This window comes from Eleutherodactylus coqui, chromosome 13 (genome assembly GCF_035609145.1).
Source record: "Eleutherodactylus coqui strain aEleCoq1 chromosome 13, aEleCoq1.hap1, whole genome shotgun sequence".
Classification (NCBI taxonomy): Eukaryota; Metazoa; Chordata; class Amphibia; order Anura; family Eleutherodactylidae; genus Eleutherodactylus; species Eleutherodactylus coqui.
Window position 1 is genome coordinate 706903 of NC_089849.1, and position 27374 is coordinate 734276.

A 27374-nucleotide genomic window follows, 5' to 3' on the forward strand; every position below is an offset into this window, starting at 1 on the left:
CAATACCCCCCACATGTAATCTATATCCAACCTGTCCCCTCCATACACCTCTGACCTAACATTCCAATACCCCCCCACATGTAATCTATATACAACCTGTCCCCTCCATACACCTCTGACCTAACATTCCAATACCCCCCCACATGTAATCTATATACAACCTGTCCCCCCCACCTCTGTCCTAACATCCCAATACCCCCCCACATGTAATGTATATACAACCTGTCCCCCCCATACACCTCTGACCCAACATCCTAATACCCCCCACATGTAATCTATATACAACCTGTCCCCCCCATACACCTCTGACCTAACAGCCTAATACCCCCCACATGTAATCTATATACAACCTGTCCCCCCCATACACCTCTGACCTAACATCCTAATACCCTCCACATGTAATCTATATACAACCTGTCCCCTCCATACACCTCTGACCTAACATCCTAATACCCCCCACATGTAATCTACATACAACCTGTCCCCCCATACACCTCTGACCTAATATCCTAATACCCCCACATGTAATCTATATACAACCTGTCCCCCCCACCTCTGTCCTAACATCCCAATACCCCCCACATGTAATCTATATACAACCTGTCCCCCCCACCTCTGTCCTAACATCCCAATACCCCCCACATGTAATCTATATACAACCTGTCCCCCCCACCTCTGTCCTAACATCCCAATACCCCCCACATGTAATCTATATACAACCTGTCCCCCCATACACCTCTGACCTAACATCCCAATACCCCCCCACATGTAATCTATATACAACCTGTCCCCCCCATACACCTCTGACCTAACATCCTAATACCCCCCACATGAAATCTATATATAACCTGTCCCCCCATACACCTCTGACCGAACATCCTAATACCCCCCACATGTAATCTATATACAACCTGTCCCCCCCCCATACACCTCTGACCTAACATCCTAATACCCCCCACATGTAATCTATATACAACCTGTCCCCTCCATACACCTGACCTAACATCCTAATACCCCCCACATGTAATCTATATACAACGTGTCCCCTCCATACACTTCTGACCTAACATCCTAATACCCCCCACATGTAATCTATATACAACGTGTCCCCTCCATACACCTCTGCCCTAACATCGTAATACCCCCCACATGTAATCTATATCCAACCTGTCCCCTCCATACACCTCTGACCTAACATCCCAATACCCCCCACATGTAATCTATATACAACCTGTCCCCCCCACCTCTGTCCTAACATCCCAATACCCCCCACATGTAATCTATGTACAACCTGCCCCCTCCCCACACCTCTGACCTAACATTCCAATACCCCCCCACATGTAATCTATATACAACCTGTCCCCCCCACCTCTGTCCTAACATCCCAATACCCCCCCACATGTAATCTATATACAACCTGTCCCCCCATACACCTCTGACCTAACATCCTAATACCCCCCCACATGTAATCTATATACAACCTGTCCCCCCCAATAAACCTCTGACCTAACATCCCAATACCCCCCACATGTAATCTATATACAACCTGTCCCCCCATACACCTCTGACCTAACATCCTAATACCCCCCACATGTAATCTATATACAACCTGTCCCCCCCATACACCTCTGACCTAACATCCTAATACCCCCAACTGTAATCTATATCCAACCTGTCCCCTCCATACACCTCTGACCTAACATCCCAATACCCCCCACATGTAATCTATATACAACCTGTCCCCCCATACACCTCTGACCTAACATCCTAATACCCCCCACATGTAATCTATATACAACCTGTCCCCCCCATACACCTCTGACCTAACATCCTAATACCCCCCACATGTAATCTATATCCAACCTGTCCCCTCCATACACCTCTGACCTAACATCCTAATACCCCCCACATGTAATGTATATCCAACCTGTCCCCTCCATACACCTCTGACCTAACATCCTAATACCCCCCACATGTAATCTATATCCAACCTGTCCCCTCCATACACCTCTGACCTAACATCCTAATACCCCCCACATGTAATCTATATCCAACCTGTCCCCTCCATACACCTCTGACCTAACATCCTAATACCCCCCACATGTAATCTATATCCAACCTGTCCCCTTCATACACCTCTGACACAACATCCTAATACCCCCCACATGTAATCTATATCCAACCTGTCCCCTCCATACACCTCTGACCTAACATCCTAATACCCCCCACATGTAATCTATATACAACCTATCCCCCCCATACACCTCTGACCTAACATCCTAATACCCCCCACATGTAATCTATATACAACCTGTCCCCTCCATACACCTCTGACCTAACATCCTAATACCCCCCACATGTAATCTATATCCAACCTGTCCCCTCCATACACCTCTGACCTAACATCCTAATACCCCCCACATGTAATCTATATCCAACCTGTCCCCTCCATACACCTCTGACCTAACATCCTAATACCCCCCACATGTAATCTATATCCAACCTGTCCCCTTCATACACCTCTGACACAACATCCTAATACCCCCCACATGTAATCTATATCCAACCTGTCCCCTCCATACACCTCTGACCTAACATCCTAATACCCCCCACATGTAATCTATATACAACCTATCCCCCCCATACACCTCTGACCTAACATCCTAATACCCCCCACATGTAATCTATATACAACCTGTCCCCCCCCATACATCTCTGACCTAATATCTACTAAAGTAGTGTCTTCTTCGGGGCCTGTAGCGGCCGCCACCAGCTTCTCTGCTTCCGATTGCGCTGTCGGCGCCCGCTCTCCTCCGTAGCGGTGTCTGGTTGGCCATGTTTCTCAGTGCTGTCATTATTGGTGCGCCACAATAAATAACGTACAGCAAAACTCGTCCGGCCGCCACTCACCCAGGACCAGGAGGCTGAAGAAGATGGACATGCCGCTGGACTGCTCCTCCTGCTGCGCCTGCACTCCTGTCTGGACTGGGATGATGGGCTTGGCGGGGGTGGGCAGCACCAGCTTCGTAATCGCCAATATGGTACTGAGCGTGCCATTAACCCCTCCATGACTGTCATTCCTCACGCTGCAAAACAAGGTGGCGTTATAAACCTGAATACACACACCTCCCATGGCACAGTGCCACGCCTTCGCCCATCGCCTGCACCACGCGACTGGTCAACACCCACCAACACCCGCCCCTTGAGCACCCCCTACCAAGGAGCGCGCCGCGTCCCCGGCCTGCGCACCCCCTACCAACAAGTGCCCCCGGCCGGCGCACCCCCTACCAACGAGCGCGCCGCGCCCCCGGCCGGCGCACCCCCTACCAACGAGCGCGCCGCGCCCCCGGCCGGCGCACCCCCTACCAACGAGCGCGCCCGGCCGGCGCACCCCCTACCAACGAGCGCCCCCGGCCGGCGCACCCCCTACCAACGAGCGCCCCCGGCCGGCGCACCCCCTACCAACAAGCGCCCCCGGCCGGCGCACCCCCTACCAACAAGCGCCCCCGGCCGGCGCACCCCCTACCAACAAGCGCCCCCGGCCGGCGCACCCCCTACCAACAAGCGCCCCCGGCCGGCGCACCCCCTTCCAACGAGCGCGCCACGTCCCCGGCCGGCGCACCCCCTACCAACGAGCGCGCCACGTCCCCGGCCGACGCACCCCCTTCCAACGAGCGCGCCACGTCCCCGGCCGGCGCACCCCCATGTAACACAAGCTACCTGTACACCTCGTGTATAACATGACTTGCCCACAGAGCTTCACAGATGTGCTGGCAGACATCTACTGATGTGCCTTCCTGCACAATCCCACTGAAGGCGGGCAGCATCCATCAAGCAGGCCTCCGCCACCCACAACACACTGAACACTTACTCCACATCCGCCATCTTGGAACACCTTTATGAGAAAATAAGGAATCATAGAGAAGATACAGAGCGTCTCCTTCCCTCTCATGTCACGAAAGCTGCAGGTCCTGCCGCTGATATTACCATAGAGTCGGCAGGCGGAGCTCACCTGTGGTGCCGGAAGCGGATTAACGTCACCGGTTGCCATGGAGACGGCATGAGCAGCAGTTGGGTGTGACGTGTGATACCTGTGGTATCCTGATGGGAGGGGCTCGGGAGACGTACGCCACGCCCCTCCGGCGAGCCGGTGACGTCACTTCCGGCCGCCCCGCCGGCTTCTCTTCTCTTTAGTGTTTGCCGTGTCCGCGCCTCCTCCCGGTTCTCCCGGTACCCTCCCCACCCCTCCCCCCGCACCGCATGGACTAGAGAGCGCCCCCCAGCGCAAGGCCTGGACACCGCGGGACGGTCAGCGAGAGAAGGTGAGCACTCTGCCCGGACACCCCGCACATCCGCCGGCAGCGCCTTGCAGGAAACACTGAGGCTGCGCCCCAAGACACAGGCCGCCTGGAGCCTGACAGGTGTGTGCGGCTGCGGATCCTCCCCAGTAGTAGGAAGGGGGCCACAACCATAGTGTACCCCGACAATGACCCCAAGCGGCTACCCCCCCCCCCCCGTTGGCGATGGTGTTCCCCCCCCTCCGTTGGCGATGGTGTTCCCCCCCCTCCGTTGGCGATGGTGTTCCCCCCCCTCCGTTGGCGATGGTGTTCCCCCCCCTCCGTTGGCGATGGTGTTCCCCCCCCTCCGTTGGCGATGGTGTTCCCCCCCCTCCGTTGGCGATGGTGTTCCCCCCCCTCCGTTGGCGATGGTGTTCCCCCCCCTCCGTTGGCGATGGTGTTCCCCCCCCCTCCGTTGGCGATGGTGTTCCCCCCCCTCCGTTGGCGATGGTGTTCCCCCCCCTCCGTTGGCGATGGTGTTCCCCCCCCTCCGTTGGCGATGGTGTTCCCCCCCCTCCGTTGGCGATGGTGTTCCCCCCCCTCCGTTGGCGATGGTGTTCCCCCCCCTCCGTTGGCGATGGTGTTCCCCCCCCTCCGTTGGCGATGGTGTTCCCCCCCCTCCGTTGGCGATGGTGTTCCCCCCCCTCCGTTGGCGATGGTGTTCCCCCCCCTCCGTTGGCGATGGTGTTCCCCCCCCTCCGTTGGCGATGGTGTTCCCCCCCCTCCGTTGGCGATGGTGTTCCCCCCCCTCCGTTGGCGATGGTGTTCCCCCCCCTCCGTTGGCGACGGGGTGTTCCCCCCCCCCCCGTTGGCGACGGCGTGCCCCCCCCCCCCCCGTTGGCGACGGCGTGCCCCCCCCCCCCCGTTGGCGACGGCGTGCCCCCCCCCCCCCGTTGGCGACGGCGCGCCCCCCCCCCCCCCCCCGTTGGCGACGGCGTGCCCCCCCTCCCCGTTGGCGATGGCGTGCAACCACACCCCCCCCCCCCCCGTTAGCGACGGCGTTGCCCCCCCCCCTCCGTTAGCGACGGCGTCCCGCCCCCCCCCCCCTCCGTTAGCGACGGCGTTCCCCCCCCCCCCCCCTCCGTTAGCGACGGCGTGGGCCCCCACCCCCTTTCTCCTTCGAAGGGGTGTACCCTCTCCGGTCGTCGAAGGGGTGTGCTGTCCCCCCTTCCGTAGGATGTCAGCGGAGGAGTCGGTAGAGGGTACGGGATCCCAGCAGCACAGAGGATGTCAGGACTATGTTGACTGTTTCCTTTCTGCAGTCACCTTGCAGCGACACTCGGAGCCTCTGATGGAAGCCAAGATGTCTCAGAATCCTCCTGCCGCCCACTCAGGGAGCCTCGTCCTGAACAAGAACCAGCACTCACCCATTCCCCAGAGCCTGAGCATCCCCCCCACCGCCAGCCCCCTGCCCTCCGAACACGCAGGGAGACCGCACCACAGCTCTGCTTTACCACCATCCTCCGCCACATCCAGCAGTGCCGCTGCAGGTAACAGCCCCACTGCAGGGGTCTCTCCACCATCTCCCCACTTGCACTGGCGGCTCTTTCTCCTTCCCCCCCCCCTCTTTCACCGTCACACTTCGCCTTCCCCCCTCTTTCGCGCCTTCCCCCCGCTTTCGCGCCTTCCCCCCTCTTTCGCGCCTTCCCCCCGCTTTCGCGCCTTCCCCCCGCTTTCGCGCCTTCCCCCCGCTTTCGCGCCTTCCCCCCGCTTTCGCGCCTTCCCCCCGCTTTCGCGCCTTCCCCCCTCTTTCGCGCCTTCCCCCCTCTTTCGCGCCTTCCCCCCTCTTTCGCGCCTTCCCCCCTCTTTCGCGCCTTCCCCCCTCTTTCGCGCCTTCCCCCCTCTTTCGCGCCTTCCCCCCTCTTTCGCGCCTTCCCCCCTCTTTCGCGCCTTCCCCCCGCTTTCGCGCCTTCCCCCCGCTTTCGCGCCTTCCCCCCGCTTTCGCGCCTTCCCCCCGCTTTCGCGCCTTCCCCCCGCTTTCGCGCCTTCCCCCCGCTTTCGCGCCTTCCCCCCGCTTTCGCGCCTTCCCCCCGCTTTCGCGCCTTCCCCCCGCTTTCGCGCCTTCCCCCCGCTTTCGCGCCTTCCCCCCGCTTTCGCGCCTTCCCCCCGCTTTCGCGCCTTCCCCCCGCTTTCGCGCCTTCCCCCCGCTTTCGCGCCTTCCCCCCGCTTTCGCGCCTTCCCCCCGCTTTCGCGCCTTCCCCCCGCTTTCGCGCCTTCCCCCCGCTTTCGCGCCTTCCCCCCGCTTTCGCGCCTTCCCCCCGCTTTCGCGCCTTCCCCCCGCTTTCGCGCCTTCCCCCCGCTTTCGCGCCTTCCCCCCGCTTTCGCGCCTTCCCCCCGCTTTCGCGCCTTCCCCCCGCTTTCGCGCCTTCCCCCCGCTTTCGCGCCTTCCCCCCGCTTTCGCGCCTTCCCCCCGCTTTCGCGCCTTCCCCCCGCTTTCGCGCCTTCCCCCCGCTTTCGCGCCTTCCCCCCGCTTTCGCGCCTTCCCCCCGCTTTCGCGCCTTCCCCCCGCTTTCGCGCCTTCCCCCCGCTTTCGCGCCTTCCCCCCGCTTTCGCGCCTTCCCCCCGCTTTCGCGCCTTCCCCCCGCTTTCGCGCCTTCCCCCCGCTTTCGCGCCTTCCCCCCGCTTTCGCGCCTTCCCCCCGCTTTCGCGCCTTCCCCCCGCTTTCGCGCCTTCCCCCCGCTTTCGCGCCTTCCCCCCGCTTTCGCGCCTTCCCCCCGCTTTCGCGCCTTCCCCCCGCTTTCGCGCCTTCCCCCCGCTTTCGCGCCTTCCCCCCGCTTTCGCGCCTTCCCCCCGCTTTCGCGCCTTCCCCCCGCTTTCGCGCCTTCCCCCCGCTTTCGCGCCTTCCCCCCGCTTTCGCGCCTTCCCCCCGCTTTCGCGCCTTCCCCCCGCTTTCGCGCCTTCCCCCCGCTTTCGCGCCTTCCCCCCGCTTTCGCGCCTTCCCCCCGCTTTCGCGCCTTCCCCCCGCTTTCGCGCCTTCCCCCCGCTTTCGCGCCTTCCCCCCGCTTTCGCGCCTTCCCCCCGCTTTCGCGCCTTCCCCCCGCTTTCGCGCCTTCCCCCCGCTTTCGCGCCTTCCCCCCGCTTTCGCGCCTTCCCCCCGCTTTCGCGCCTTCCCCCCGCTTTCGCGCCTTCCCCCCGCTTTCGCGCCTTCCCCCCGCTTTCGCGCCTTCCCCCCGCTTTCGCGCCTTCCCCCCGCTTTCGCGCCTTCCCCCCGCTTTCGCGCCTTCCCCCCGCTTTCGCGCCTTCCCCCCGCTTTCGCGCCTTCCCCCCGCTTTCGCGCCTTCCCCCCGCTTTCGCGCCTTCCCCCCGCTTTCGCGCCTTCCCCCCGCTTTCGCGCCTTCCCCCCGCTTTCGCGCCTTCCCCCCGCTTTCGCGCCTTCCCCCCGCTTTCGCGCCTTCCCCCCGCTTTCGCGCCTTCCCCCCGCTTTCGCGCCTTCCCCCCGCTTTCGCGCCTTCCCCCCGCTTTCGCGCCTTCCCCCCGCTTTCGCGCCTTCCCCCCGCTTTCGCGCCTTCCCCCCGCTTTCGCGCCTTCCCCCCGCTTTCGCGCCTTCCCCCCGCTTTCGCGCCTTCCCCCCGCTTTCGCGCCTTCCCCCCGCTTTCGCGCCTTCCCCCCGCTTTCGCGCCTTCCCCCCGCTTTCGCGCCTTCCCCCCGCTTTCGCGCCTTCCCCCCGCTTTCGCGCCTTCCCCCCGCTTTCGCGCCTTCCCCCCGCTTTCGCGCCTTCCCCCCGCTTTCGCGCCTTCCCCCCGCTTTCGCGCCTTCCCCCCGCTTTCGCGCCTTCCCCCCGCTTTCGCGCCTTCCCCCCGCTTTCGCGCCTTCCCCCCGCTTTCGCGCCTTCCCCCCGCTTTCGCGCCTTCCCCCCGCTTTCGCGCCTTCCCCCCGCTTTCGCGCCTTCCCCCCGCTTTCGCGCCTTCCCCCCGCTTTCGCGCCTTCCCCCCGCTTTCGCGCCTTCCCCCCGCTTTCGCGCCTTCCCCCCGCTTTCGCGCCTTCCCCCCGCTTTCGCGCCTTCCCCCCGCTTTCGCGCCTTCCCCCCGCTTTCGCGCCTTCCCCCCGCTTTCGCGCCTTCCCCCCGCTTTCGCGCCTTCCCCCCGCTTTCGCGCCTTCCCCCCGCTTTCGCGCCTTCCCCCCGCTTTCGCGCCTTCCCCCCGCTTTCGCGCCTTCCCCCCGCTTTCGCGCCTTCCCCCGCTTCGCGCCTTCCCCCCTCGCCTTCCCGCCGCGCCTTCCCCCCGCTTTCGCGCCTTCCCCCGCTTTCGCGCCTTCCCCCCCCGCTTCTTCGCGCCTTCCCCCCGCTTTCGCGCCTTCCCCCCGCTTTCGCGCCTTCCCCCCGCTTTCGCGCCTTCCCCCCGCTTTCGCGCCTTCCCCCCGCTTTCGCGCCTTCCCCCCGCTTCGCCTCCCCCGCTTTCGCGCCTTCCCCCCGCTTTCGCGCCTTCCCCCCGCTTTCGCGCCTTCCCCCGCTTCGCGCCTTCCCCCGCTTTCGCGCCTTCCCCCCCCCCCCGCTTTCGCGCCTTCCCCCCCCCCGCTTTCGCGCCTTCCCCCCCCCCCGCTTTCGCGCCTTCCCCCCCCCCCGCTTTCGCGCCTTCCCCCCCCCCGCTTTCGCGCCTTCCCCCCCCCGCTTTCGCGCCTTCCCCCCCCCGCTTTCGCGCCTTCCCCCCCCGCTTTCGCGCCTTCCCCCCCCCGCTTTCGCGCCTTCCCCCCCCGCTTTCGCGCCTTCCCCCCCGCTTTCGCGCCTTCCCCCCCCGCTTTCGCGCCTTCCCCCCCGCTTTCGCGCCTTCCCCCCCGCTTTCGCGCCTTCCCCCCCGCTTTCGCGCCTTCCCCCCCGCTTTCGCGCCTTCCCCCCCGCTTTCGCGCCTTCCCCCCCGCTTTCGCGCCTTCCCCCCCGCTTTCGCGCCTTCCCCCCCGCTTTCGCGCCTTCCCCCCCGCTTTCGCGCCTTCCCCCCCGCTTTCGCGCCTTCCCCCCCGCTTTCGCGCCTTCCCCCCCGCTTTCGCGCCTTCCCCCCCGCTTTCGCGCCTTCCCCCCCGCTTTCGCGCCTTCCCCCCCGCTTTCGCGCCTTCCCCCCCGCTTTCGCGCCTTCCCCCCCGCTTTCGCGCCTTCCCCCCCGCTTTCGCGCCTTCCCCCCCGCTTTCGCGCCTTCCCCCCCGCTTTCGCGCCTTCCCCCCCGCTTTCGCGCCTTCCCCCCCGCTTTCGCGCCTTCCCCCCCGCTTTCGCGCCTTCCCCCCCGCTTTCGCGCCTTCCCCCCCGCTTTCGCGCCTTCCCCCCCGCTTTCGCGCCTTCCCCCCCGCTTTCGCGCCTTCCCCCCCGCTTTCGCGCCTTCCCCCCCGCTTTCGCGCCTTCCCCCCCGCTTTCGCGCCTTCCCCCCCGCTTTCGCGCCTTCCCCCCCGCTTTCGCGCCTTCCCCCCCGCTTTCGCGCCTTCCCCCCCGCTTTCGCGCCTTCCCCCCCGCTTTCGCGCCTTCCCCCCCGCTTTCGCGCCTTCCCCCCCGCTTTCGCGCCTTCCCCCCCGCTTTCGCGCCTTCCCCCCCGCTTTCGCGCCTTCCCCCCCGCTTTCGCGCCTTCCCCCCCGCTTTCGCGCCTTCCCCCCCGCTTTCGCGCCTTCCCCCCCGCTTTCGCGCCTTCCCCCCCGCTTTCGCGCCTTCCCCCCCGCTTTCGCGCCTTCCCCCCCGCTTTCGCGCCTTCCCCCCCGCTTTCGCGCCTTCCCCCCCGCTTTCGCGCCTTCCCCCCCCGCTTTCGCGCCTTCCCCCCCCGCTTTCGCGCCTTCCCCCCCCGCTTTCGCGCCTTCCCCCCCCGCTTTCGCGCCTTCCCCCCCCGCTTTCGCGCCTTCCCCCCCCGCTTTCGCGCCTTCCCCCCCCGCTTTCGCGCCTTCCCCCCCGCTTTCGCGCCTTCCCCCCCGCTTTCGCGCCTTCCCCCCCGCTTTCGCGCCTTCCCCCCCGCTTTCGCGCCTTCCCCCCCGCTTTCGCGCCTTCCCCCCCGCTTTCGCGCCTTCCCCCCCGCTTTCGCGCCTTCCCCCCCGCTTTCGCGCCTTCCCCCCCGCTTTCGCGCCTTCCCCCCCGCTTTCGCGCCTTCCCCCCCGCTTTCGCGCCTTCCCCCCCGCTTTCGCGCCTTCCCCCCCCGCTTTCGCGCCTTCCCCCCCGCTTTCGCGCCTTCCCCCCCCGCTTTCGCGCCTCCCCCCCCCGCTTTCGCGCCTCCCCCCCCGCTTTCGCGCCTCCCCCCCGCTTTCGCGCCTCCCCCCCCCGCTTTCGCGCCTCCCCCCCCGCTTTCGCGCCTTCCCCCCCCGCTTTCGCGCCTTCCCCCCCGCTTTCGCGCCTTCCCCCCCGCTTTCGCGCCTTCCCCCCCGCTTTCGCGCCTTCCCCCCCGCTTTCGCGCCTTCCCCCCCGCTTTCGCGCCTTCCCCCCCGCTTTCGCGCCTTCCCCCCCGCTTTCGCGCCTTCCCCCCCGCTTTCGCGCCTTCCCCCCCGCTTTCGCGCCTTCCCTCCCCCCCCCTCCCCGCTTTCGCGCCTTCCCTCCCCCCCCTCCCCTCTTTCGCGCCTTCCCTCCCCCCCTCCCCTCTTTCGCCTTCGCCCCCCCCCCTCCCCTCTTTCGCCTTCGCCCCCCCCCCCCTCCCCTCTTTCGCCTTCGCCCCCCCTCCCCTCTTTCGCCTTCGCCCCTCCCCCCCCCCTCTTTCGCCTTCGCCCCTCCCCCCCCCCTCTTTCGCCTTCGCCCCTCCCCCTCCCCTCTTTCGCCTTCGCCCCGCCCCTCCCCTCTTTCGCCTTCGCCCCTCCCCCTCCCCTCTTTCGCCTTCGCCCCCCCTCCCCTCTTTCGCCTTCGCCCCTCCCCCTCCCCTCTTTCGCCTTCGCCCCTCCCCCTCCCCTCTTTCGCCTTCGCCCCTCCCCCCCCCCTCTTTCGCCTTCGCCCCTCCCCCCCCCCTCTTTCGCCTTCGCCCCTCCCCCTCCCCTCTTTCGCCTTCGCCCCTCCCCCTCCCCTCTTTCGCCTTCGCCCCGCCCCTCCCCTCTTTCGCCTTCGCCCCTCCCCTCTTTGCCTTCGCCCCTCCCCTCTTTCGCCTTCGCCCCTTCCCCTCTTTGCCTTCGCCCCTCCCCCCCCCCTCTTTCGCCTTCGCCCCTTCCCTCTTTGCCTTCGCCCCTCCCCTCTTTCGCCCCTCCCCCTCCCCTCTTTCGCCTTCGCCCCTCCCCCCTTTCTCCCGGGTTTGCACCTTACCCTCCTTTGGTTTGTGTCTTCCAGTGTCTTCTAACATGGCAAACCCCAAAGAGAAAACGCCGATGTGTCTGGTCAACGAGCTGGCACGGTACAACAAGGTGCAGCCGCAGTACAAGCTGCTTAGTGAGCAGGGGCCGGCCCATTCTAAGGTGAGCGCCTCGTGCGAACTGGGGGTCTCACTGCGGCTCCACCCACAGCGCAGGAGCCAGGACTCGGTAATATCCATATCCAGAAGGGGGAGGAGCCTTAAGGGCGTATGCATATGGTGGCCGGGGAACGCAGCGCTGAATCATCCTCTGCACGGTGGGGGTCCCTGAGATTGGATTCTGAAGAGACAGCAGCGGGGGCTGGGGTCCTCTTCCTGTGTCCCCTCATGCCTCCTGTAAATGGTTATCGCTGTATGTAGAGGAGCCCCCTTCCTACGGTGGTGGGGGGCTGCGAGGCGGCCGGTGTATTGATCTGTGCGTTGTCTCCCACCCCAGGTCATCCCCCTAGGACGCTGGCAGGATTACAGTCTTCTTGAGAGAGTGGGAGAAGATCGCCCAAAACAAGTGGGTATCCGGCTCCTGCGCCCCTCCGCTCGCCGCTCTCTCGGGCTGGGACTCCCCTCCCCTCTTTACAAGAATGATGACCAGGACATACATGGCCAAAAGTATGTGCCCCCTTACGATCAGTGGCTGGAAAGACCTTAGAAACCCCATGGGGGTAAGAATCCTCCGGCCCAAACTGGAGCAGGAACGGGCTCTTCTTGACTTGCGTCCTACTTCTGCAGTGACAGCACCTCGCTTTGTGGCTGCAGTTTGGGGGAGGGGCTTTCAGCAGAATGTCCATAAAGGACATGAATACAGGGAGCCCCGGATATTGGAGCCCCCGTGTCCCATCCGTAGAGGACCGTGGAAGAGCGGCGATGGGGGGTGATGGGGGGCACGTACTCTGGTCATGTATGTGATGGAGACCCCCCTCCGGAGTCTGTTAGTGACAGGCGGATGTAGAGTTGTCATCCTGCGTCCAGTGGGTGTGATGCTGTTGTGCATGGGTTGCTGCCATCACCTGAGCTGCTGCATCGCTTCTTTTCGTCGCCTCTTCTGTACCCTGTTGTGGTGACCTTTGCTCGTCTCTTTCTGCAGATGTTCACCGTGCAGCTTACTCTTGGGGACCAGCACTGGGAGGCCGAAGGGACAAGTATTAAAAAAGCCCAGCACGCCGCAGCCGCCAAAGCCTTGGAGGGGACGAAATACCCCAAACCGACGGCCCGGCCTTCTCGTGGTGAGGGGAAAAATCCAGGTACAAGTTTACAACCTTCCGGGGCCTGTAAACATGTACTGACCCGGCGCTACAGATTGTCAGCTCTCCAGACAAGCACAAGGCTTCCGTCCTTGGCAGCATGTCACCAGTGTCAGAGCATTAGTTCCTGACCATTTCCAAGATCTCTGCATGCTGTCACTGAATGTCACCTTCAGAGGCTGAGAAGCTGCTCGGACTCAAGAGAACACTTAAAGGGATATTCTGGGTCATTAGGACATGATTGACAGGCGCCTACCGATCGGGGTTTGGTATTGCAGGTGCATCTCGGGTGGCCGCTGGGATCCGAGTAGTGGGTCCCCACTGATCATCTATTGAGGACCTGTCAGTCCTCAATAGCAATTAAAAATGTCCTGGAAAATCCCTTTAACCCCTTTTCCACCCCAGGATTTAAACTTGCGTCCTGGCTGGGATGGGGTGCACACAAATGGACATAACCTTACATCCAATGGATGATGCGGGCTCTAAAGCCGAGCCTTTGGCTGACAGCTGACCTACCTCTGCAACAGTGGGGATCCCTGCTTGTTAACCCCTTACATGCTGGTAGCATGTAAGTGTTCACGGATGGGGGGGTACTCCTGTGACATCATCAGCCCTCTGCCATGTACCTGCATCTGGGCATCAGACAATGGCACCCGGGTCTGCCGTATCAGGATAATGCAGTGCAACCTTTGCATCCTCTCCCCTTGTTTGGCTGCATCCGTGCCGGCCCGTATCATAAACTGGACACCCTTTTTATCCTGCACAGCAAACCCTAACACAAAGAACAAGGCCGTGGGAAAATAAAGCTCTGGGACTTGGAATGCAGCAAAAGAATACACAAGAAAGGGGTTTATTGTGCAAAAATGGAAAAAGCAAAAGAAAATCTATAATTTTGGTATTGTCGGAATTGTAGTGAACCGCAGAAAAAATGTATCCTGTCATTTATGCTGCACGATTTAAAGAGATTTTCCAGGCAGCGCTGGGATACCCCAGGGTCGGAACTGAAGTCTGTCTAGTGGCCAGTGCTCATAACTGCAGGCTGCCGTCACATTGATTTCAATGAGCTGCGCTGCCCATTACACGGGGGGGTCGGCGCTCCGGCCCATTACGCGGGGAGGGGGGGGGGGCGGCGCTCCGGCCCTGCTGCATCCTGCCCATTACACGGGGGGGGGGGCGGCGCTCCGGCCCATTACGCGGGGAGGGGGGGCGGCGCTCCGGCCCATTGCGCGGGGGGGAAGGAATGAGAAAAAACAAGACCCGAGAGGTGCAACCCTCCTACAAGTGGTCCGACTGGTTGAAAACACGCTTCTTTAAAGGGGTTCTGTTATTTGAAAAAAAGAAATTGTACTTTTCCTTCCCAGGGAGTCTTCTTGCTGCATCTTCTTTCCGCCAGTCGTCTTCTGTCTCCTGCAGTCCCCCAGCCAGGTACCCTTTTCCAGTGACGTTATGTACATTGCTGGCATTCTGCTTCCTGCAGATCAGTGTATCCAGTCACTAGTGACGTAGCATTTACTGCCTAGCAGGGAATGCCGAAGCCTATGCCGGGCTGCAGTAGTATATGAACACTCACGGTGAGACAGCACTCATGCACAGTCCCGGCAATAGCCCTGCACAGAAGTCTGCATACCCTGCTAGGCAGTGAACGCTACACCACCAGTGACCGGGTACACCGACCTGCAGGAAGCTAACAGCATGAAAATGGTGAATTGGTTAAGAATGATGGTGAGAAGGCCGAACTTTTAAATTCCTGTTTTGTATCTGTTTTCTCTCAGAAAGTAGATGGAACATCAGCTGATCTCCCTGTGCTATTGGGGAGTTAAAGAATGCAGGCTATCTATAAGCTGAGAGATGGTGAGGGAACACTTAGCTAACTTATATGAATCCAAGTCTCAAGGTCCAGATGAATTACATCCTAGGATCCTAAAGGAAGCAGCGGAGGTAATTGCTGAACCACTCGCCATAATTTCCGGAGGACAGGAGAAGTCCCAGAAGATTGGAAAAGGGCAAATGTTGTCCCTATCTTCAAAAAAGGGACGAAGGTGGATCCAGGAAACTACAGGCCTGTGAGCCTGACTTCTATACCGGGGAAGATCGCTGAACATATTACACAGCATGTATGCAAGTACCTGGATGAGAATGGAGTAACTAACCAGAGCCAGCATGGATTTGTAACAAACAAGTCATGCCAGGCGACTCTAATTTCCTTCTATGACAGAATCACTGACTGGGCTGATCAGAGAAATGCGGTGGATATAGTATATCTTGGCTTTTAGTAAAGCATTTGACAAAGTATCTCATACCATACTTATTGATGAAATGACCAAATCTGGGATTGACAAAGCAACTGTGAGGTGGATTCACAACTGGCTGAGTGATTGTACTCAAAGAGGGGTCATAAATGGCTGCACATCCACGTGGAAGAATGTATCAAGTGGGGACCACAAGGCTCTGTCCTGGGCCCAGTGTGGGTCAACATTGTTATAAATGAGCGAATTGATGGGAAACTGAGCAAATTTGCTGACGACACAAAGCTAGGAGGGATAGCTAACACTAGGGAAGAGAGGGAGAGGATTCAGAAAGATCTAGAAAAGCTTGCATAGTGGTCGGCGACTAACAGAATGGTATTTAACAAGGGGAAATGCAAAGTCCTACATCTGGGCAAGAAAAATGAGGAAAGCACATACAGAATGGGAGGAATTCGGCTAAGCAGCAGCACATGTGAAAAAGACTTGGGTATACTAATAGATCATAGACTGAACATGAGTCAACAATGTGATGCAGCAGCCAAAAAGGCAAACACAATCCTGGGATGTATTAAGAGAAGCATAGAGTCTAGATCATGTGAGGTCATTATCCCCTCTACTCTTCCTTAGTCAGACCTCATCTGGAATACTGGGTCCAGTTCTGGGCACCCCACTTTATACAAGACATCGACAAACTGGAGCAAGTTCAGAGAAGAGTTACCAAGACGGTGAGCGGTCTGCAAATCATGTCCCATGAGGAACGGGTAAAGGATCTGGGAATGTTTAGCAGAAGAGAAGGCTAAGAGGAGACTTAATAGCTGTCTACAAATATCTGAAGGGCTGTCACAGTGCAGAGGGATCAGCCCTATTCTCATCTGTACAAGGAAAGACTAGAAGCAATGGGATGAAACTGAAAGGGAGGAGACACAGATTATATATTAGACAGTGAGGGGGATCAATGAGTGGAACAGGTTACCACAGGAGGTGGGGAGTTCTCCTACAATGGAAGTGTTCAGAGGCCGGACAGACATCTATCTGGGATGATTTAGTGATCCTGCACTGAGCAGGGGGTTGGACCCAATGACCCTGAAGGACTCTGACCCCGGAGGTCCTTTCCAACTCCACCATTCTGTAATTCTATGAGTGTACATAACGTCACAGGAAGAAGAGGATCCGGACGGCTACAGGAAAGGTGACCTGGGGGACTAGAGGAGCCAGGAGAAGATCGGGGAGGTTAAAGGGGTTGTCCCGAGGCAGCAAGTGGGGTTATACACTTCTGTATGGCCATATTACTGCACTTTGTAATGTACATCGTGCATTAATTATGAGCCATACAGAAGTTATTCACTTACCCCCTCCGTTGCTGGCGTCCCCGTCTCCATGGTTCCGTCTAAATTCGCTGTCTTCTGGCGTTTTTAGACGCGCTTGCGCTGTGCAGTCTTCTTCCTGCTGAATGGGGCCACTCGTGCTGGAGAGCTGGTCCTCGTAGCTCCGCCCCGTCACGTGTGCCGATTCCAGCCAATCAGGAGGCTGGAATCGGCAATGGACCACACAGAGCCCACAGTGCACCATGGGAAAAGACCCGCGGTGCATCGTGGGTGAAGATCCCGGCGGCCATCTTGGTGAAGGAAGAAGAAGGAAGACGTCGCAGAGCGGGGATTCGGGTAAGTAATATGTATTTTTTTTTTTTTAACACATCCCTTGGGTTTGTCCTGCGCCGAACGGGGGGGCCTATGGAAAAAAAAACCCCGTTTCGGCGTGAGACAACCCCTTTAAGATGCTGTAAGTAGACTGACAGGGAAGTATTGCTTTTTTTTCTTTCTTCTAATGACAGAACCCCTTCAGAGTCAATATTTAGCGGCTGTTCTTGTGACTTGCAGTTTTTGGTACATCTGAAACCAAATTATAATCGGCCCCTCAGAGGGGAGACTTCCTTGTAACGGTCCCTCTGCTGCCCCTCAGACACTCTACTGCCCCCTGCGGTGGCTACTCGCTGCCCCTTCAAACTCCCTCCTGCCCCTTCTGTAATGGTCTGTCTGCTGCCCCCTTGTGGTGGTTACACTCTGCCCTATAGAAGTTGGCGTTTACCTGGTATGTAGAGCCTAAAGTCGGTGTGGGGATGACGGGCGCTCTGGCTCTGCTCCTGGGGGGTTCTAGGGACTTTTGCAGATGTTATTAATGCTACAATGTCTCACAGACAGTATAACTCCCACCGTGGAACTGAATGCACTATGTATGAAGCTGGGCCGGAAACCGATCTACAAACCCCTGGACCCGTACACTGGCATCCGCTCCTCCTACAACTACAGCATGCCCAGAGGGGGTGGCTATCCCCCACGGTACGTACACAGTGGTGCAGCCTGGAGCAGCAGGCGTCTGTCCGGTTACTGATGGCATTATCTCCTGCAGGTACTTCTACCCATTCCCGGTGACGCCCATCCTCTACCAGGTGGAGCTGTCTATAGGAGGACAACAGTTTCACGGTAAAGGCCGGACACGGCAGGCGGCCAAACATGACGCAGCCGCGAAAGCCCTGAAGAACCTTCAACATGAGCCCCTCCCTAGCAAACCCCAGGTATCGGCCGGCGCCCCCTCTCGCTGGGGGCATGGCGCTGTGTGTAGGGCCGACGCCCCCTCTCGCCGGGGGGCATGGCGCTGTGTGTAGGGCCGACGCCCCCTCTCGCCGGGGGGCATGGCGCGGTGTGTAGGGCCGGCGCCCCCTCTCGCCGGGGGCATGGCGCTGTGTGTAGGGCCGGCGCCCCCTCTCGCCGGGGGCATGGCTCTGTGTGTAGGGGCCGGTGCCCCCTCTCGCCGGGGGCATGGCGCTGTGTGTAGGGGCCGGTGCCCCCTCTCGCCGGGGGCATGGCGCTGTGTGTAGGGCCGGTTCCCCCTCTCGCCGGGGGCATGGCGCTGTGTGTAGGGGCCGGTGCCCCCTCTCGCCGGGGGCATGGCGCTGTGTGTAGGGCCGGCTCCCCCTCTCGCCGGGGGCATGGCGCTGTGTGTAGGGCCGGCTCCCCCTCTCGCCGGGGGCATGGAGCTGTGTGTAGGGCCGGTGCCCCCTCTCGCCGGGGGCATGGCGCTGTGTGTAGGGCCGGCGCCCCCTCTCGCCGGGGGCATGGCGCTGTGTGTAGGGCCGGCGCCCCCTCTCGCCGGGGGCATGGCGCTGTGTGTAGGGCCGGCTCCCCCTCTCGCCGGGGGCATGGCGCTGTGTGTAGGGCCGGCGCCCCCTCTCGCCGGGGGCATGGCGCGGTGTGTAGGGCCGGCGCCCCCTCTCGCCGGGGGCATGGCGCTGTGTGTAGGGCCGGCGCCCCCTCTCGCCGGGGGCATGGCGCTGTGTGTAGGGCCGGCGCCCCCTCTCGCCGGGGGCATGGCTCTGTGTGTAGGGGCCGGTGCCCCCTCTCGCCGGGGGCATGGCGCTGTGTGTAGGGCCGGCGCCCCCTCTCGCCGGGGGCATGGCGCTGTGTGTAGGGGCCGGTGCCCCCTCTCGCCGGGGGCATGGCGCTGTGTGTAGGGGCGGTGCCCCCTCTCGCCGGGGGCATGGCGCTGTGTGTAGGGCCGGTTCCCCCTCTCGCCGGGGGCATGGCGCTGTGTGTAGGGCCGGCTCCCCCTCTCGCCGGGGGCATGGCGCTGTGTGTAGGGCCGGCGCCCCCTCTCGCCGGGGGCATGGCGCTGTGTAGGGCCGGCGCCCCCTCTCGCCGGGGGCATGGCGCTGTGTGTAGGGCCGGCGCCCCCTCTCGCCGGGGGCATGGCGCTGTGTGTAGGGCCGGCTCCCGCTCTCGCCGGGGGCATGGCGCTGTGTGTAGGGCCGGCGCCCCCTCTCGCCGGGGGCATGGCGCTGTGTGTAGGGCCGGCGCCCCCTCTCGCCAGGGGCATGGCGCTGTGTGTAGGGCCGGCGCCCCCTCTCGCCGGGGGCATGGCGCTGTGTGTAGGGGCCGGCGCCCCCTCGCAGCGGGGATAACAATGACTAGTTTTTATCTGGCGGTCATTTGTTCAGATTTCTCATTTTTCTTTTTTTTTTTTTTTATTAGGTTAATGGAAAATCGGACGAAGAAAACCTGAATAAGTCCGAGATCAGCCAGGTGTTTGAGATTGCACTTAAGAGGAACCTTCCTGTAAACTTTGAGGTGAGGAGCTGTAACCTAGTATGTTAGGCTGAATGAGGACCATGTCCATCTAGTTCAGCCTGTTTCCACCCCCGCCTTGTTGATCCAGAAGAAGGGGGGGGGGGGAACGCAATGAGGCAGAAGGCCAATTAGCCCCCTTGGGGAAGAAAGTCCCTTCCTTACTCCATAATGGCAGTTGGAATAGTCCCTGGATCAACGTTTGATAGTTCCCATGCATTGTCAGCAGCACACTCTTTAAACCAAGCAAGATTCCTTAGCTGAGGCCCCTATATTCTCTTGCAATGCCACTAGGAAGTCCGGGCCAGAACTTCCATATACACAGTCCAATATATCAAGAAAGAGAAGTGGCAGCAAGTATGTTTGTTGACAAAGACTAATACAGTCCAAACGTCGCAGATTTTAAATGTGGAAGAATAAAAAGGACTTTTAATATTTTGCACCAAACTTGCTGCCACTTCTCTTTCTTGATATATTCAACCTTTGATAGTTCCTCCCTGTAAGACCCGGATCACCATCCCCGCTGGTCACCTAATGTCTATATCCTGTAATATCATAGGAAGACATCCAGTCCCTCTTACACTCCTCTATGGATCCTGCCATCACCACGTCCTCAGGCAGAGAGTTCCACAGTCTCACTGCTCTTACAGTAAAGAACCCCCTTCTATGTTGGTGATGAAACCTGCTTTCTTCTGGACGTAGCGGATGCCCTCTCGTTACCGTCGCAGTCCTGGGTATAAACAGATCCTGGAGAGATCCTTGTATCGTCCCCTCATGTACTTATACATTATTTGGTCGCCCCTTAGCCGTCTTTTTCCTAGAGCAAATCCCAGTTTTGGTGCCTCTCTGGGTATTCCAGTCTTCTCATTCTGTTTATTAGTTTAGTTGTCCTTCTTTGTACCCCTCAAGCATTACAACATCTTTCCTGAGCCCCGGTGACCAGAACTGTATGCAGTATTCCATGTGAGGCCTGACAAGTGCCTTATATAGTGAATCATATATTGGTAGAGTTGGAAGGGACCTCCGGGGTCATCGGGGCCAACCCCCTGCTCAGTGCAGGATTCACTAAATCATCCCAGTCTGTCCAGCCTTTGTTTGAACACTTTCATTGAAGGAGAACTCCCCACCTCCTGTGGTAACCTGTTCCACTCATTGATCCCCCTCACTGTCTAATATATAATCTGTGTCTCCTCCCTTTCAGTTTCATCCCATTGCTTCTAGTCTTTCCTTGTGCAGATGAGAATAGGGCTGATCCCTCTGCACTGTGACAGCCCTTCAGATATTTGTAGGCAGCTATTAAGTCTCCTCTCAGCCTTCTCTTCTGCTAAACATTCCCAGATCCTTTACCCGTTCCTCATAGGACATGGTTTGCAGACCGCTCACCATCTTGGTAACGCTTCTCTGAACTTGCTCCAGTTTGTCGATGTCTTGTATAAAGTGGGGTGCCCAGAACTGGACCCAGTATTCCAGATGAGGTCTGACTAAGGAAGAGTAGAGGGGATAATGACCTCACATGATCTAGACTCTATGCTTCTCTTAATACATCCCAGAATTGTGTTTGCCTTTTTGGCTGCTGCATCACATTGTTGACTCATGTTCAGTCTATGATCTATTAGTATACCCAAGTCTTTTTCACATGTGCTGCTGCTTAGCCCAATTCCTCCCATTCTGTATGCGCTTTCTTCGTTTTTCTCGCCCAGATGTAGGACTTTGCATTTCTCCTTGTTAAACACCATTCTGTTAGTCGCCGACCACTGTGCAAGCTTTTCTAGATCTTTGTGAATCCTCCCTCTCTTCCCCAGTGTTAGCTATCCCTCCTAGCTTTGTGCCGTTGGCACATTTGATCAGTTTCCCACAATTCCCTCCTGCAGATCATTTATAACAATGTTGACCAACACTGGGCCCAGGACAGAGCCTTGTGGTCCCCACTTGATACATTCTTCCACTTGGATGTGCAGCCATTTATGACCACTCTTTGAGTACGATCACTCAGCCAGTTGTGAATCCACCTAACAGTTGCCTTGTCAATCCCAGATTTGGTCATTTCATCAATAAGTATGGTATGAGATACTTTGTCAGATGCTTTACCAAAGCCAAGATATACTATATCCACCGCATCTCCCTGATCAACCATGTCCAGAGGCGAGCTGTACGGACCATCTGTAGTACAGAAGAAATGAAAAAAGGACAGGAACGCACAGAATGCGGTCGGGCACAGGGTCGGATTCCGCATGTGGGAGCCTGCAGCCGAATCTGACCGGTTCGTGTGCGGGCGGCCATACTGATCAGATTTCTTGCATTCGTTGCCATACCATTTATACAGTTGTTGTTATTTGTGTTCATTATGCTAATTATAGTCAGCTTTGCTGTTTGGTCAGTTCTAACTACTAGCCCCTCCCATCAGCCCGCCCCCAATATCCATTACCTAGTCCCAAAACTGTCTACACTGTCTTCCCCTCTATCTCTCGGGTTGCCCTTACCCCAGTCCCTGGGTTAAACACTCCTCCAGCCTTCTAGCCATCTTCTCCCCCAGCACGGCTGCCCCCTCCCCATTGAGATGCCGCCCATCCTTACAGTAGAGCCGGTACTGACAGCAGTGGAGTGTAATCACCCTAAGAAGTGGGGGGCAGGAGAACCCCGAGAGGTGACACCTGGCTTATGGTCGATATTTCCCAGCGTCCTCTAGTCGTGTGGCCGCGGTCTCCGCCTCACTTGTATTAGTCGATGATGGCACTGTTGTGACGCTTCTGCAGGTAACCAAGGAGTCAGGTCCTCCGCACATGAAGAGTTTCATCACTAAAGTGCTGGTTGGAGAGTTTGTGGGAGAAGGAGAAGGGAAGAGCAAGAAAGTGTCCAAGAAGAACGCCGCCATCGCCGTCCTGGAGGAGCTGAAGAAGCTGCCGCTTCTGCCGACCGTAGAGAAGATGAAACCTCGCATCAAAAAGAAAACAAAGTCCATTGTAAAGGTGGGCCTTGTGTGGCGTCCGTAGAACTGGGGGTCACCGGACAGACTGCCAATATAAAGGTGGGCCTTGTGTGGCGTCAGTAGAACTGGGGGTCACCCGACAGACTGCCAATATAAAGGTGGGCCTTGTGTGGCGTCCGTAGAACTGGGGGTCACCGGACAGACTGCCAATATAAAGGTGGGCCTTGTGTGGCGTCCGTAGAACTGGGGGTCACCGGACAGACTGCCAATATAAAGGTGGGCCTTGTGTGGCGTCCGTAGAACTGGGGGTCACCGGACAGACTGCCAATATAAAGGTGGGCCTTGTGTGGCGTCAGTAGAACTGGGGGTCACCGGACAGACTGCCAATATAAAGGTGGGCCTTGTGTGGCGTCAGTAGAACTGGGGGTCACCGGACAGACTGCCAATATAAAGGTGGGCCTTGTGTGGCGTCCGTAGAACTGGGGGTCACCGGACAGACTGCCAATATAAAGGTGGGCCTTGTGTGGCGTCAGTAGAACTGGGGGTCACCCGACAGACTGCCAATATAAAGGTGGGCCTTGTGTGGCGTCCGTAGAACTGGGGGTCACCGGACAGACTGCCAATATAAAGGTGGGCCTTGTGTGGCGTCCGTAGAACTGGGGGTCACCGGACAGACTGCCAATATAAAGGTGGGCCTTGTGTGGCGTCAGTAGAACTGGGGGTCACCGGACAGACTGCCAATATAAAGGTGGGCCTTGTGTGGCGTCCGTAGAACTGGGGGTCACCGGACAGACTGCCAATATAAAGGTGGGCCTTGTGTGGCGTCCGTAGAACTGGGGGTCACCGGACAGACTGCCAATATAAAGGTGGGCCTTGTGTGGCGTCCGTAGAACTGGGGGTCACCGGACAGACTGCCAATATAAAGGTGGGCCTTGTGTGGCGTCCGTAGAACTGGGGGTCACCGGACAGACTGCCAATATAAAGGTGGGCCTTGTGTGGCGTCAGTAGAACTGGGGGTCACCGGACAGACTGCCAATATAAAGGTGGGCCTTGTGTGGCGTCCGTAGAACTGGGGGTCACCGGACAGACTGCCAATATAAAGGTGGGCCTTGTGTGGCGTCCGTAGAACTGGGGGTCACCGGACAGACTGCCAATATAAAGGTGGGCCTTGTGCCGCGTCTGTAGATCGAGGGTCACCGGACAGACTGGAGTTGTAAAGGTGTGCCTTGTGCCGCGTCCCCCTCACTACACATGGCGTCCGTAGATCGGGGGGGGCTGTACAGACTGCCGTTGTAAAGGTGGGCCTTGTGTGGCATCCCCCTCACTACACATGGCGTCCGTAGATCGGGGGGGGCTGTACAGACTGCTGTTGTAAAGGTGGGCCTTGTGCCGCGTCCCCCTCACTACACATGGCATCCATAGAACGGGGGTGGCTGTACAGACTGCTGTTGTAAAGGTGGGCCTTATGTGGCATCCCCCTCACAATATGTGGCATCCGTAGAATGGGGGTCGCCTTTGTAAAAAGTGTCTAGAAGTGGATGCGAGGGGGCTCTGCAGCCATTCATCTCCTGTGTGTCACCCTTGCAGCTGCCCACCAGCCCCGAGTACGGCCAGGGCATGAATCCCATCAGCAGACTGGCACAGATACAACAAGCCAAGAAGGACAAGGAGCCAGAGTACAGCCTGGTGACAGAGCGGGGCCTGCCCCGGCGCCGGGAGTTTGTCATGCAGGTGGGCTGTCTGATATCGCCTCTTCCCGCTTCCCTCGGACTTTTGTCTCACATCTTCTTTCTGCTCCTTGCAGGTGAAAGTCGGGAACCTGACCGCTGAGGGCTTGGGGGCCAATAAGAAAGTGGCCAAACGAAACGCTGCTGAAAATATGTTGGAACTTCTTGGTTTCAAAATCCCACCTGCTCCTCCCAAACCGGCTCTGAAAACTGAGGAGAAAGTAAGTGCCCCCCTCCTGTGCATCCAGGTCTACATGACTAGCAGCTGCCATACCTGCGTCCTCGCACTCAGCGCTGCTTCCATCTGCCTTTCAGACGCCAGTTAAGAAGACGGGAGACGGGAGGAAGGTGACGTTCTATGAGCCTGGCTCTGGCGAGGACGCCGCTAACAGTAAGTGACTAGCAGGTGGAGAACTACAACTCCCACAATCCTCAGCGGGCTCTCAGGTGTCCTTAATCAGTATCCCTACAACACTTGTAACGTCAGACCTAGACGGTCGTCCCACAATGTTTATTTCAGTGTGGTCCCCTCTGACTTTGACTTGGGGATCCTTCGTTCTGCCACCCATGAGCCCAAGAGCTGACAATCTGATGTCTATAAGTGGAGTTACAGATGATTCCCCAAAGCGCCCAACACTACCTGCGCCACACGATGGGGGTGGCTTAATCCCTGGCGCCATCGCGTCGACCACTGACATTTCTATCGCTCGGTTTCCTTGCGCACGTGCGATAGTCATCACGCCCCCCCCCCCCCCCACCCCCCCCTCTGCTGACCAGCGGCTGTTCTCTTGCAGATAATAAGGACGACGAGTTCCGGATGCCGTATCACAGCCATCAGCAGCTGCCCGCCGGGATCCTGCCCATGGTACCTGAAGTAGCGCAAGCTGTGGGAGCCAACCAAGGACTGCACACCAAAGAGTTTACCAGGGTGACCCCTAACCCAGCTATTGCCACTGTGACCGCCATGATTGCGCGAGAGCTGCTGTACGCCGGCACCTCCCCCACCGCTGACACCATCCTGAAGACTAACAGCAGCACGTCTGCCCACGGACTGCACAGCCCGCTGACCCGGCCCTCCGAGCAGCTGCAGCACCTGTCCAGTGTGCAAGGGATCCAGGTAACCACCTAGTCAGGGAGGGGCTTCTAGCGCTCATTGGGTCATGCAGTCACATGTTCACCAGTGCTGCCCCAGGGTAAGGGTCGGACCTGGCACATGGTAATCTAGTGGCGGGATGGAAATGCTTCTGTTCTGATGAGGCTTGTAGGATTGTCCGCTATTCATCTGCTTTTTTCTCATTTTCAGGTTGAATATAAAGATTTCCCGAAAAATAATAAAAATGAGTTTGTCTCTCTAATAAACTGCTCCTTCCAACCGCCACTGATCAGCCACGGCGTGGGCAAAGACGTGGAGTCCTGCCACGACATGGTAAGTCACTGGCTCTGATCTGAAGGTGTACCTACCTCTCTTGCTGCGCCAGTCGTGTCCTTCCTCCATCTGCCAGCACTGGTGGTCCTGCAGTGGTGCTGTGCCGCCCGCCCCCCCTGTGCAGCATCAGCATAGAGGCCGGATGCGACGCTGCGTTCACACGGGAGAAACCTGCTATTTTGGCTGCGACTCCCCAGTTGACCCACTGCCTCTCCTCTTTTTCAGGCTGCTTTGAACATCTTAAAGTTGTTGTCTGAAATGGACCAGCAGAGCTCCGAGGCGCCACGGCTGGTGAACGGACCAATGTCAGTGTGAGTGGGGGGCTCCGTGGTGATATGAGGGGCTGCAGAGGATCATGTAATCTCCCACTAGGCAGCAGCATTATACAGTTATTTTGGAGGGTCTTCCCTTCTGTTTGTGGGGTTGCCCTCAGACCTTTGCCCCCCCCCCTTTTCCCGTAGCACTAGTGGGGGTTCCTGGGGCCCGGGGCTCTCGTGTTTTCTGACCATTCATTGTTTGTTTTTCCTGTATAGGTGCGGGAAGCCCGAGATGGAAAGTGACCCCCTCCTAAAAGCGTCAACCTCAAGCACGCTGGGACAAGCGGTGAACAGCACAGCCTGAGGCACTCCTGTGACCGCTCTTTTATAAACGCTGCCGCATTTCCGTTTTTTATTACTTGTTTGTCCCCCAAGAATTTCAAAGTACAAAATCAGATTTTTAAATTATTTTTTTCTTTGACGCATTTCCTGGCCTGTCGGCGTGCCGCGGAGACGGTGGTTTTAGGATATTTTTTTTCTGGCTTGTGTGGTTACATAAATTTTTTTTTCTTCCCGCTAAGCTCTGAGATGAAGACATGTGATGAATTGTAGAAGCGACGTCCCCTATAGTCATGTGACTTGTAGTTTGATTTGCGCCCTGGGCAGTGTTTATATGGCCGCGGTTCAGGATATGACCCCTACTGGATTCATTAACCTTCCGTGTGCTGTTCACCACGACCTCTCCATGTGGGGCTGAAAGACGCCTCTGTCAGCAATGTTGCTAGATGTGTGACGTGCGTGCCGCCATTGCCGCACGTGCAGTACATTATTGTCTATTTAAAGCTCGACGCGTCCGGTATCGCTTGAGGTCATTGTTTACGCTGGAAGTTTTCTCCCCATGGAATGTAAGTTACTAGTGTTTGTCACAAGAAATTAAAAAATACTAAAAACTCAGCAGTGTCTGGAGAAAAGTAATTTATGGCGACTGGTTTCGGGGTGCCCTAGTGGGTGGGTAACGTGTGGCACCGTCCGGGAGTCATCTGCCCCTACATTGGGACTGCCAGTCTGTCAGGGGTGACGATGAGGCCGCAGAGCAGCATTGTTGGCCATCGTGCACTGAATGCAGCTCTCTCGGGTGATGCGCAGCATCCTAGGACTTGAGGTTGAAGGATGGCTGGGTGGAGGAGTCTGGGAGTTCACCCTCCACGTACGCTGCTCCTCGGTGACTGCTGCCGGGATGAGCCGCCGATCCTGACTGAAGATGACTATTTACCAACGCAGCTCCAGTCCGCTGCACCTACCAGAATAACAGATGGCTTTCTCTAAGAGTCCTGAGAAATAAGTGGTGTTCCTGTCCCTCCAGCATCCTTTTGTAGCAACTATCTCCTTCCACGACTCCCTACTCTGGTTCATGAAGAAATACGAGAAGTACAGTGCAGACTGACACAGACAGTAGATTTATATTCAGAGTGTGATGAAAGCTAAGGGCATGGAATGATTGTTCCCCTTGTAGGAGGCTCAGTGCTCATAAAAGTAGAAGATTGGAGGTCTCACGAGGACGGATGGGGGGTTCCATTGGATGCAATGTACAGAAGCATTGCTACCGATGCGGATATTCATGGCGGTGCTCAGTCACTACTGCTCCATTTGGTACAATTCACAGATGGTGGCTTACCTGAGATCTCCAGCAATGTCTGCTCTGATGTGGTTCTGGGAACGCCTACAAGGAAGCTGCACATCTGCTCTTCGTACCTCATATTTTCCGTTTGGTTTATACTTGGAGGTTCTTGGATGAAAAACAGGAAATTGATGGCAGAAATAGATCACATGACCCATCTACTCTGCCCATTCTATTATTTCTTATAGTGCATCT

The 27374-nt window shown here is 58.8% G+C and overlaps 2 protein-coding genes across 9 annotated transcripts in view; one reads left to right on the forward strand and one right to left on the reverse strand.

The window, feature by feature from the left end:
* The window catches only part of SLC9A8 (solute carrier family 9 member A8), a 56735-nt gene extending 52738 nt beyond the window's left edge, over positions 1 to 3997 (reverse strand). For 2 of the 3 annotated variants that reach the window (XM_066586794.1, XM_066586796.1), the window contains exons 1-2: positions 3721 to 3859; positions 2911 to 3086 (exon numbers count right to left, since the gene is read on the reverse strand). In XM_066586794.1, the coding sequence (XP_066442891.1) occupies positions 2911 to 3086; positions 3721 to 3827 (283 nt within the window). In that variant the 5' untranslated portion in view covers positions 3828 to 3859. The other variant, XM_066586795.1, reaches the window with a different exon arrangement.
* Positions 3998 to 4156: 159 nt separating this feature from the next.
* On the forward strand, positions 4157 to 26455 carry STAU1 (staufen double-stranded RNA binding protein 1). 6 transcript variants are annotated; one of them, XM_066586864.1, is made up of 16 exons: positions 4157 to 4322; positions 5600 to 5827; positions 11542 to 11666; positions 12000 to 12068; positions 12645 to 12801; positions 17242 to 17383; positions 17454 to 17619; positions 19073 to 19168; positions 21919 to 22131; positions 23679 to 23822; positions 23896 to 24039; positions 24134 to 24209; positions 24613 to 24935; positions 25122 to 25244; positions 25470 to 25555; positions 25778 to 26455. In XM_066586864.1, the coding sequence occupies exons 2-16, from the start codon at positions 5629 to 5631 to the stop codon at positions 25863 to 25865; spliced, it is 2151 nt and encodes a 716-aa protein (XP_066442961.1). In that variant the 5' UTR covers positions 4157 to 4322; positions 5600 to 5628; the 3' UTR covers positions 25866 to 26455. The 6 variants fall into 6 exon arrangements, with proteins under 6 accessions (XP_066442961.1, XP_066442964.1, XP_066442963.1 ...); XM_066586867.1 differs by having other exon boundaries at positions 12645 to 12783; XM_066586866.1 differs by having other exon boundaries at positions 11542 to 11661; positions 11995 to 12068.
* Positions 26456 to 27374: the final 919 nt, after the last annotated feature.

Excerpts from the sequence above, each read along its gene's own strand:
- STAU1 (XM_066586864.1), top strand. The coding sequence starts at position 5,629 with ATGGAAGCCAAGATGTCTCAGAATCCTCCTGCCGCCCACTCAGGGAGC. Across the intron at positions 23,823-23,895 it reads GCCGGGAGTTTGTCATGCAG|GTGAAAGTCGGGAACCTGAC; the intron begins GTGGGCTGTCTG and ends TGCTCCTTGCAG. Across the intron at positions 24,040-24,133 it reads CTCTGAAAACTGAGGAGAAA|ACGCCAGTTAAGAAGACGGG; the intron begins GTAAGTGCCCCC and ends TCTGCCTTTCAG.